Source organism: Pinus tabuliformis, chromosome 5_2 (assembly GCF_031772625.1).
Source record: "Pinus tabuliformis cultivar Carrire ecotype Pingquan chromosome 5_2, CPIR1, whole genome shotgun sequence".
NCBI lineage: Eukaryota > Viridiplantae > Streptophyta > Pinopsida > Pinales > Pinaceae > Pinus > Pinus tabuliformis.
The window spans coordinates 569,835,125-569,846,984 of record NC_142306.1 but is presented as its reverse complement, the minus strand read 5'-3'; the positions used below and the strand labels follow the sequence as shown (position 1 = coordinate 569,846,984).

The 11,860-nt window shown below is 35.4% G+C and overlaps 1 protein-coding gene across 2 annotated transcripts; it reads left to right on the top strand.

The window, feature by feature from the left end:
- The first annotated feature begins 1,799 nt into the window (after window positions 1-1,799).
- Window positions 1,800-5,721, top strand: LOC149160236 (transcription factor VOZ1-like). Of its 2 annotated transcripts, XM_089436679.1 has the most exons (5): window positions 1,800-1,951; window positions 2,142-3,324; window positions 3,725-3,889; window positions 4,011-4,512; window positions 4,713-5,721. In XM_089436679.1, exons 2-5 carry the CDS (start codon window positions 3,121-3,123, stop codon window positions 5,051-5,053), a joined length of 1,212 nt encoding a protein of 403 aa, XP_089292805.1. In that variant the 5' UTR covers window positions 1,800-1,951; window positions 2,142-3,120; the 3' UTR covers window positions 5,054-5,721. The 2 variants fall into 2 exon arrangements, with proteins under 2 accessions (XP_089292805.1, XP_089292804.1); XM_089436678.1 differs by having other exon boundaries at window positions 1,800-3,324.
- Window positions 5,722-11,860: the final 6,139 nt, after the last annotated feature.

Sequence of the window (11,860 nt, the reverse complement as noted above, 5' to 3'; positions counted from 1 at the left end):
GGGGCTCGACGCCCATGTTAGTCTCGGTACTCACTCCATCGGGGTAATACAAATTAATATTGACATATACTTAAAAATATATTAATAATAAAAAATCATTTTAATTGATAAAATGTCTCGATGTACATGTCATGTAAAATATTTTAATGGAAATTATGTATATATCATATATCATTTAAAAACAATTATATATATATATATATATATCTATGGTTAAAATGTTTATTTAGTCCTATATATATTCAAAAATACAATTTAAGCAATGAGAAATTACAGATTGTATTTTACACGCTAAAGAGGTTTGCATGTGATGAAATTTGATCGCTCAACTCATGTTAGATTGGTAATTAAGATGGATCTATGCTAGTATAAATATAATGAAAATGACAGTATAGTTTATAGATGAAATGGTCTTTTCACCGGAATCTAGCTATACAATTTCTAGCAAGATTGTGATTTTTTGTTGTTTAAAATACATTTTTGAATGCATAAATGGATTTAGCACCCTCGGGGAACTCAAATTTTACAGAGTAAACAACTTAAACTCAAGCTTTTAAAAATCTGTCAGATTTTGATTAAAATTAACCAGAAAAATGCTTTGAAAAAAGGTCATTCCTCTATAAGTTAGACTATGCCATATATTTTTTCCTATTTATTAGAGTTAAATAATTTTATTTAAATAAAAAAAATTATATATATAAATTTCAAAATTATTAACTTACAAAACAACATGTCATAATGTGAGTTTTGAATGCAAATAGAAAAATAATAACAATTATTACAAATTTTAGAAACTCAATTTAAAAAAAAAAAATTCATATTTTTTCAAAAAAAAAAATCTCATTTTTCCTAAATCATTTTCTTAGATTATATAAAATAAACTTAGGTATTTTTAAAAATTTCCAAAATTTTATAAAAACTATATAGTATCATTAAAATTTGAATATCTTCACCAAGAATTTCTCTATACATTTTTCAGCGTACATATTTAAAAATAATAAAATTAATCAAAATAGTAATTATATATTACAATATATAAGTGTAATATGCTTCACCTTTTATTCAAAAAGTAGAGAACCCTTATGGGGTGTAGAGAACCTTTATGGAGTGAATGTGATTATATAACTTAATTATATTAAGTGAGTGATTTAAGCACCACAACTTTGGTGGAGGGGGAATCAAATTGTTAATAACCTACTAGTATATGAAAAATCTATATATTTAAATTTTTTTTGGGTAATTCATTTATAGCACTTGGAAAAGAACTATCGCACTATGAGTTCTCCGGAAAGGTAATAAAGAATTCTTATCCAGCTCATATCAATTTCTTATAAATTCTGTTAAAACTGTTGCACTTGATTATAACAGGTGTTGGCAAATTTGGCTTCTTTTTTCTAAAATTTTCAAATTAAAAATAATTGAATTTTATTTTTAGTGGAAATAGATTCAACATCATCAAAACCTTGAAACACCCAAATTCTTAAAATTTAGTGCTAGATTTAAGATTTAACAAAAATATATAAAATTTTCCATTATTTAAGCTACATTTTAACAAAAGCATATAAGTATTTCCATTATTTTCCCGCCAAATTTAAATCCTCGTTAGACTACGCGATTATAAGGTACATTTCAAAACCTTGGCGGTCTCCAGATACTCGCACATTCGCCCTTTCTCCACGTACATAGATCCTACGAAGACGACAAAATACACCGTAAAATCACGCCCGAAATTCATGCGTACATACAGAGCTCCGATCTCTGCGTCCCGCGGACCTATTTTAACCGGCGAGTTCGGCACTCTTTTGCTTTAGATCCTGCGTTCGAATTTTTATCATTTGAAAGCGTCTTTCACTTGTTTACATCCTGAATTTCTTCTTGGATTACGGAAGAAGGGATTCATGGTCGCGAAGGAGAAAGCTCGGAAAATGGAGCAGAGCAACCACAATACGAGGTTCTCCGTTTTGTTTTTCAAGTCTCATTTATTTCTCCAACTGAGTTTTTGGGATACAAAAGCTCAAAGTTGTTTTTAATTTGTATAGGAATTACCCCGGATTCAAATCTTGATTTTATTTACATTATCAAATCCTGAAATAATCGTTACGAATGAAGCCAAACTGATTTTTTTGGGTTTTGTATAACAGTCTAATGTTTTGAAAAGGATTTGGTATTTTATGGGTTTCTGCTACCACAGACTGATACAGAGTTGGCCTCAGCAGATTTCTTTTGGCTTTTATTTCGAGTCCCAGAGCAGTTTGAATTACTTGTGGGTCTTGGATTAAAAACTTGTTATAAGGTTGTAATAAATTGGAGTGTATAGTGGCACTGGTTTTTGAAGATCATTTCTGAGATTGTATGTATATTAGCAGTGGTTTGTGAAGACCTTTGCAAACGTGTATGAATACCTGAGCTGGGTTATTGGGGTTATGTCTACAACATATGCTACTGCTCCCTCATGTGCCAAAAATTTCTATCTTTTTGAAATGTTTTTGGTTATCCAAAAGCAAGGGGATTAATGCATTGAAAAGACCGATTCAGGCACCAGTCGATTTTAACAACATATTGAATACTCGATAATTCAGGCCGAAGATTAGTCAAGCATTTTGCACAGATTATATATGAATTAGAGGCTTAGAGGAATCAGTGGGTAGCAAAGTTTGCATCAGTGTGGTGTTTTTGGGTTAAGAACACTTGAACATCAGTCATTTAGCAGAGCAGAGTTGATGTGCGAATATCATGAATAGTTCGGGTAGGAATTTGTGAAGATCTGCTGGGAAAGCTGCCTCAAGACAGATCAAGATCAATAACCCAATAGACATTGTTTTGAAGAAGAGATGAATATGTCCAAGTAACAGTTTTGCAGAGGTTGCATGGCAATTAGACCAGTCAAATCAAAGGGATCAGAGTTCATTTCCACTAGAACATTTATTAAGAAATTTGCAGAGACCAATCTCTGAGAGAGTCTCTAAGGTGTTAAATAGATCATCAAACACCTTAAATGAGGAGCAGTGTCTGGTGCTAGTACCGTTTCAGTAAGGTTCTTCTAAGGTTGTGCATTTCATAGTAGTTTTAGATTGTTCAAGAAGGAATAAGGTTCAGCTAATAGGGAAGAGATCGAAGAGCATGTCAAAATCAACAGCCCACCAGTTACTAAAGACTAAGGCCAAAAATAGGGTTGATGACTTGCAGGGAATGTTCACTGACTTGCAGCAGGCCAGGAAAGAGAGCCGAGTCAGCGATGCAGTAGTTTTGGAGGAGCAGGTTCATCAATTGCTGCGGGAATGGAAAGTCGAGCTACATGAAGCATCGCCTGCTACATCTCTGCTGGTCACTTTCTAACATCCTTTACGAACTTTGCTTATTCTTATTTGTTTTCATTCACTGAAAAGAACGAAGTGTCAATAAATTTTAGAATAATTCCTCGAATTGTGTTGGTAGCCTATTTAAGTAAAGTTTTTAAGCTTCTTGAGTTAATGGATTTCGGTCTTCAGATGAAGGTACCATTGCGTTGTTTCGCTTGTATTTTTTGTTTGTTCTGTTAACTTCTTCAATCTCCATTCAACCTAAAAGATAAAGTACAGAGTTTGCGACAAAGAACAGAATATGTTATTTTGACTCTTGAGAAATCAAACTTCATAATTTTTTTTGTATTCTTACGGTTTGAGATTGATACCAAAAAGTAACATGGCAAATATTTCGATATTATAATTGGGAGTTTGTTATACAGGCAGCGAGCCTATGTTCATCAGATTTGTCTTCTGATATGTGGCGTTTGTTGCAACTTCATGAAGAGGAAGATGATGCTACCAGTGTTCTTGCAGAACCATGCAGCCCCAAGCTTCAGCTTAGTAAAACTATCCATGAAGCTTCTAATCCTGCTAGTCTACAGGAGGTATATGCCTACCCATGAATTAAGAAAGGCGTTTCCAAAGGATTCTTCAGAATCTTAATGCACTGTTGTTGGCAATAATTTGAGATCTTTATGACTAATTTTACATTTTGGTTGTCTTCAGGACTTCTTTGTAGATCACGTGAGTATGCAAGCACAAACCATCGATGGGACTAGTATGTCTGAAAATATTCATGCAGAATCATTACTGCAAAGTATTGATGAGGGCTTCGAAGCAGTGGCCCAGATGGATCGAGATTTTAACCATAACCTATGCCTCTCTTTTGACCCCGATGTTGAGGAAGAAACTATACATGAATTTCAAGGTCCATGCCCAGGAATTTCTCTTCCACCTGTGGCTTTCCTAGGCCCCAAATGTGCGCTTTGGGATTGTCCCAGACCCGCTCAACGATCAGAATGGTGCCCCGAATATTGTAGCATTTTTCATGGGATTGTGGCATTGAATGAAGGCACACCAGGGATTGGACCTGTTTTACGACCTGGAGGAATTGACCTTAAGGATAGCCTTCTCTTTGCAGCCCTTGGTGCCAAAATTAAGGGAAAAGCTGTTGGGATTCCTGAATGTGAAGGAGCTGCAACAGCAAAATCACCTTGGAATGCACCTGGTATGTTATTCACATTTTGCAGTATGACGTACCTATTATATGTACTTACGTGTTTATGAAAAACTACAAAGAAACAGGACTGTGTGCGTCATGGATAACGTGAATTTTTTAGGAGATTTAAGTTTTTAGAGAATAAATTTGTTGATATGTGTGGTCTTACAGTTTCTTCATTGACTGGTATAATTGTCTTATTTTTGCAGAGCTCTTTGACTCTTTTGTCCTTCCAGGTGAAGTTGTGAGGGAGTGGCTCTTTTTTGATAAGCCACGAAGAGCTTTTGAGAGTGGTAACAGAAAGCAACGATCATTGCCAGATTATAGTGGCCGTGGTTGGCATGAATCAAGAAAGCAAGTCATGAAGGATCTTGGCGGGATTAAGAGGTCCTATTACATGGATCCTCAGCCATCAAGTCAGTTTGAATGGCATCTATTTGAATATGAAATGAATAACTGCGATGCATGCGTATTGTATAGGTTGGAGTTGAAGCAGGTCGATTCCAAGAAGAATACAAAGGGGCGCTGGGCTGCAACTCTTGATCGGTAGGCTAGGATAGAATCCTTCATAGGAAGCTGGTAAAAATGTCAAATATACCACTAGGCCCATGGGCTGCAGCCCAGTCCAAATAATTGACTGAAATTCTTCAATTCATCACACCATCATAAGGGCTATTACATGGATCCTCAGCCATCAAGTCAGTTTGAATGGCATCTTTTTGAATATGAAATGAATAACTTCGATGCATGTGTATTGTATGGGATGGAGTTGAAGCAGGTTGATTCCAAGAAGAACACAAAGGGGCACTGGGCTATAACCCTTGATCAGTAGGCTGGGATACAATCCTTCATGGGAAGCTCGCAAAACTGTCAAATGTACCACTAGGCCTATGGGCTGATGCCAAATAATTGAGTGAAAATTTTTAATTCATCACACCATCATGAGGGCTATTACATGGATTCTCAGCCATCAAGTCAGTTTGAATCACATCTTTTTGAATATGAAATGAATAACTGTGATGCATGTGTATCGTACAGGTTGGAGTTGAAGCAGGTTGATTTCAAGAAGAACAGAAACGAGTGCTGGGCTACAACCCTTCATGGGAAGCTGCTAAAAATGTCAAATGTACCACTAGGCCTGTGGGCTGCTGCCCAGTCCAAATAATTGACTGAAATTTTTCAATTTATCACACCATCATGAGGGCTCCAAGTTATGATCCACTCTTGTACTTACACTCAAGCTATCTCGGGCAAAAAGGAGGGATACAATGCCCATCCTTCAATCCATAAACATGCTACATAGTCTTCGTAAATGCATAAAAACTATTGATATCAGAAAGAAACCTTTGGACTCCACGTGAGAGATATTTTATCTATAACCTCCTAACTAGACTAGGGGAGAAAATGAGAGTCACCAGTCAATCCAAAGGAGAGGTTTACACAAGCAACATTCCAAAACACAGTTTTCCATATGTCAATTCCCTCACACCTCTTCCAAGTTCACAAAAAACCAACTCGAAATCTACAACAATTTGTTGATATTCCCAAGTGGAGGTTAGAATAGGGAATTCTTTCTTGATAAATTTAGTTTCTCTGTATATATAGCAAGGCAAGATGCATCTTTCAACCAAGTAAAAGCTTTCATACAATCACACCCAATAATAATCATTCCCATGGGCTTTCTTATCGGCAAAATAAAGAGACAAATCATACTTGATAAACGTGGTTGTTCTATATCTTCAGCAAGGCAAGATGCATGTTTCAAGTTTCAACCAAGTAAAAGCATTCATACAACCACACCCAATAATGATCATCATGGGGGATTCTTATCAAAGAAAAAAATTTATATAGACCACCATGAAGACAATTCACCCAGATAATATTTGAAAAAAAAAGGAATGGATGAGGAGTGTTATAGACAATGGCATTTTCGAATAGTTCTGGTCCACAAACCTTGACTTTAATTAGTAGGAGGTGCTATGGTAAAGTCATGCATCTCTCCCTCATAAATTGTATATTCTTCTCTCTTTCTACTATTTTAATCTTATATTTTTATTTATTTTCAAGTAGAAAAGCATTTCCATTGATCGAAAGATAGGCAGATATAGAATCCAAACATGAATAAAGAAAGATAGACGGATATAGAGTCCAAACATGAATAAAGCATGGACAGATCTATAGGCCTGTTTTCCAACCAAAAAATATTGTTGATCCCATAAAGTATATTGTTGATCCCATAAAGTATGACTTCTTTGGGACTGAATGCCCTAATCCAGACACTTAGATATCTAAAAGCCAGCCATATAGAAAACCAAGCTGTCCAAAATCTGAAAAGGTTTCCATTAGGCATATATAAATTGTTCAAATTAAAGGTTAGGCCTCGCCATAGTTGGAAACCATGACCCCCTGATTTTATATGTCCTGAAGCTCTCATTTCTCCCTGACCAGCTTTCACCCGATCCGGAATATTCAGTTTCTTCTTTCGCTCTATATGACTTCTCCCATTATTTTGTATTATCTCTTATAATAATTTTTCATTATTTCACCCAATGAAACGAGGTGCACTAAAATAACCATAACAATAAAGGAATTGTAGTCTTTGTAAAAATCTATCTTAAGGAATTGAGCTTCAAGGCCTTCACTTCTAGCCCATTGAACAATGACACTATCTAAAATGCATATGGCTTTGATAAATCTCATATATTCCAATCTATGATTTTTAACAAGGCAAGCTCTTTGGCTGAAAATTTGTAAGATACATTCATCAAAGTTAATGACCACCGGCTTGTGATTAGTTCTAGGTCTCTCAACTTAAGGAATGAATTTAATTGTTTTCTTGTTGATGTCGTTGCGAAGTGTACAAGCTACAAGACTTCTTTATACACTTGTAGTAGATTCAACCCCACAAAATCTGATGGCCTTATAGAATTCACATTGATAGGCATCCTAATTGATCTATCAGTTCATCTAACATCAGTCATCGCTTGCACGCTCAATGTCATCATTATGTCAATATTTGAGGGACCATATCAATACAAGTTCACATGGAAATCTTTCATTTCTTTGCCATACTTGAGATTGAAAAAACATTTTATAATGGCTAACAAACTCATTTAATATATTTACTTCATTTTTTTTAAAGGTCATATTGCATTTTGTCACTTCTTTGGAGGTGAGGGTTGTGAAGAATGCCTTGGTTGACCAATATTTGATTTTAAGCCATTGTAGTCAAGTAATGATTTGGATTTCCCTTGCTTTGTATGTCTCCTCTAGCTTCGTTGAGTATTTTAACTGTCACCCTAGCCTAAAGCTTCTCACTGAATGGGCTAAGTTGTAACATCCTTGACACTTGTTCCGTCTATGATGCATTGCATTCTCTTTTAAATGCATCTAGTTCTCTTTTATAACCACAAGAAAACATAGACTTGACCCTTCTTATGGTATCCCTCAATTGAGTACATGATATCAAAATTATTTTGATAGCTTCAATGCATGACTCATGTTTCCAATGAGTTGTGTTCAACATGAGTGACCAAAAATACCAAAAAAGTAATCAATTAATGATTGGATAGGGTGAATTCTCCAAAACCCTTAAATAAGCCTACCGCTCTCATTCTCAAAGAAAAAGAAACTTTGTTCAAATAGCATAGTTATGTGTAATATTTTTAGGAGGCACCTGTTGCTCCTTTGAAATTTGACCATATGAAGCATATTTTAGGCAAGTTTTTATGTACAAATTTTTATCGTTGTAAAGGTTGAATTTGGTCAAATTGTTGTTCTAGGGCATATATTCTCAAGAAAGCATATGCATAAACGAGGTCCTCAATTTCTTCTTGTGTCTGTACATTGTTGAAGTCTGTAAAATAACCAACAAGACTTTGCTCTTCAACCACCTAGTTTGTTAGGGCCACCCTTTTGCTTACATCAATCCATGCTTATATGTTGATCAAGGCTAACACATAACCTTTGGAATCAAACACAATCCAAACAACATGGTTTTTCAAGTTCGATATTTGTTGAATAATGGCTTCTATGTAGCTTAGCAAGATTAGGATTGCAATTCAGGTTTTGCTTTCATTGTGGTTAGTGAAAAAACAACAAAAATCTAGTCGCATTATTCAAAGGGCTTGTTACCACAAAATCTAGCAGGCCTAGTGCAAAGCCTTACTAGGCAACCTAGCTCTTATGGAAACAAGCGATTAGCCACCACTGTTGCCTCAGTGGCCTCTCTACATCTATTTAGAGTTGGATGTTATCCCCACAAGGGAGGCTTCCTTACAAAAATCACCAAGAATGTATTCAAGGGCTTAAGGGTGATATGAGGTCTAATGATTGAAAGGAGAGGTATCTCCAAAACTTCGAAAAAATTGAAATAAGAGTTGCTAAAGTTCAAGTACACTTTCTTAAGACCTTTAGGATTTAGAAAAGCGTTGTTATAATTTAGGGTTTTTATGATATACAGATTCAGGATATGCAATGACATATAGCATCTTGAGAAGTAACCTATCAAAGGTAAGATCAACATTTAAGGGACAAAGACAATCAAAGAGGCAAGAAAGGGTTACAATTAAGTTTTATGTCTGAAAATGAATATAACAACAATGATTATCCAAACATCAACCTTAATTTTGGGGTGAAAATATGGAAATTAATATAGATTTTGCTTTTTATTATTTATTAAATGCAATCCCTATCAACAGGGCAGCAACAAATAAACAAATTTGCAGTAGAATGTGGATTTAAGCTAACCCTAACCCTAGTTACCATGAATTAAGAAAAGAGATAAGAAATTAAGATGATCATCACCAACTAGTCTAGTTCCTTCTCTCAATTGTCCAATGGAGTAAATAAAGACGAGGTCAAAGTTAGAGGGACTTGGATAAAGAGGGTGGACAGCTGAAAATTATCTCTTAGAAACACTAGCGTCTTCTTTAAAGTGGATATTTAAGATCAAGTAATGCATATACCAAGTTCCATTGATGGATTCCTAAAAGACATATTTTGCATAACATATAGAAAGAACATTTCATGAAAGATTCTACACTTTCTAATATGGCACAATTGGAACCCTAATTTCATAAATTGCATGCAAAATGGAAGAAAATTGGCAATAAAATGACACTATTCTATCAAGAATCACTTCATCAATTCAAGATAGTCTACTCATCCAAAAATATCCCTCCCAAAACAATTCGCTCCATCATTCATCCATAGCGACAAAGAAAAAAAGATAAGGGAGCTAGTGTGCACTTCTTAAGAGAGAGACATGCAATGAAAGTGTGATGATATAAATGAAAGTGACTTCCCTCTATTTATATGAGGGCAACCAAGTCACTTTTCATAATTTTACAAGTAAAAGCCCTAAAAGTTTGCTTGAGCATTCAACTAGGCCTAAAGGTCACAAGCTAACCTTAAGATAGCTTTAAAACATAATAAATACATCAAAAACTCCCACATGTGTGGGAATAAATGCTCTCCATGATGACATCATCCCCTCAAAATGGACAATATCCATCAAGCAAGTGATAAAGCAACTCATGAGTGCTAATCACTCCAAGAAAATCATCAAAGTGCATGGGTACATCTCCAATAACTCCTCCATCATGATGTCATCTCCAAGAAGTCTCATGTCACCCTTCTAAGGTATGTGCGGATGATGTGGCATGCTTTGAGGCAAGTGTTGGCATCTAATAATGCCTTAGCGCTCTCAAATCATCTCAGTGATTACCATTCTCATTTGGGCTATGGAACAAGGCAACCTCCATCAAACAGGGTCAAGGCCGACCTGAGGGCGTCCTAGGTCCATCTGGGCACACCATCAAATAAGCTAACACCTTGGCTTCCTGATACAATGTTTTAATGTTATGAACATAAATATGTATAAATAATAATGAATAATAGTTAATGATAATAATTAATAATTATGAAAAAAGCATGTCTCAAAGGACATGACTATTCATGAAAGGAACATGCCTAGGTATATAAACAAGGGCCCTCATTTGTAATGAACCATATCGATTGTACATTTAAACATTCATATATAAATATATTTTTGTCATGTGATGGATATTCTCATATTCTAGATATTTTGAATATCCATGTGTGCACGAAACTTGTTTGTTATATTGGTATCAAAGTCACGTTTTCTTATCACCAAGCCTTTGGTCAGGCTTTAGACACATTCTCAAAAATTTTGGAGTCTCTCCAATTCTAATTTTCATGATGAAGCAAAAAAAGAAAAAAAAATAGAAGAAAAATGGAATTTTATATATATATATATATATATATATATATATATATAGGGTATAAATATATATATTAATTTTATTTTATAAAAATAATAAATAAAATAGTACTAATAAGCCAACAGGGCGTAAGAGCAGATGGTCTAGGGTGTTCTGTTAATGCACTCTGTGGTGTAAAGGTCACTGGTTCGAAACTCCATGGGAAAAAATCCAACCATGCTAAGGGTTGGTGTGGCCCTTGTCAAGTGCAATCCTCGAGTGATTTTGATAGTTTAGAGACCCTTGGGTTGCGACTACTCAAGCCACAAGTTAGGTATGCCAGTCAACTCAAGGCTCACATAACCTAACAAAAAAATAAAATAATATTAATAATAAATAAATAAATAAAGAGTAAAAGTGGTTCAACATACCTGCAACCACCACCACACTTGTCATTTTCGTTGTATGGACACCCGCTAGCAAGTTGTTGAGTTTAGTAGCTTGGGAGGTACTCCAAACCCTAGGGTATAGGGTTGTTGAGGAATTGGTGCCACAAGGTGGGGGTTTTGCACCCAAAGGAGTTGGGCAAAAACCAAGATGAAATTTTATGATTGGACCCTTGGAGATGGAAGAGCATCATTAGAGGAGAAAGGGGCAACTTCAAGCACCAAGAGAGGAGGTCTAGAAATAAGGATATTAATTTTTATGTGTTTATGTGGGTGAAAATGTTTTAGAATTCAAGTTGGCCTTAGCATCAGTGACCCCTAAAGGAAGGGCTAGAAAACACCCTAAGAAACATATAAATAGGAGAGAGTTGGAGGATCATTTCCTCATCCAACAAGTGCATTTCCTCTCCCAGGAAAGACCTCGCACACCTCATATAATTGAGCTAAACAGGAGCATAAGGAAAGACCAGTTTTTGTCTTTCGTTATGGTTTGGTTTGGAATAGGTAAAGAGGATAATAAATTGAATTTTGAGAAGCCTATTAGATGGAATGGATGCTGAGTTTAGTACCTCTATTCAGAAGTGAAGAAGAGTCCTACAGGGCCAAGATATTAAGCCACCTTACCTTTGATCTATGGTGAAAACATGGTCGTGAACCTAAAGGTGATCTTGTGTAGGATTGAGTCAC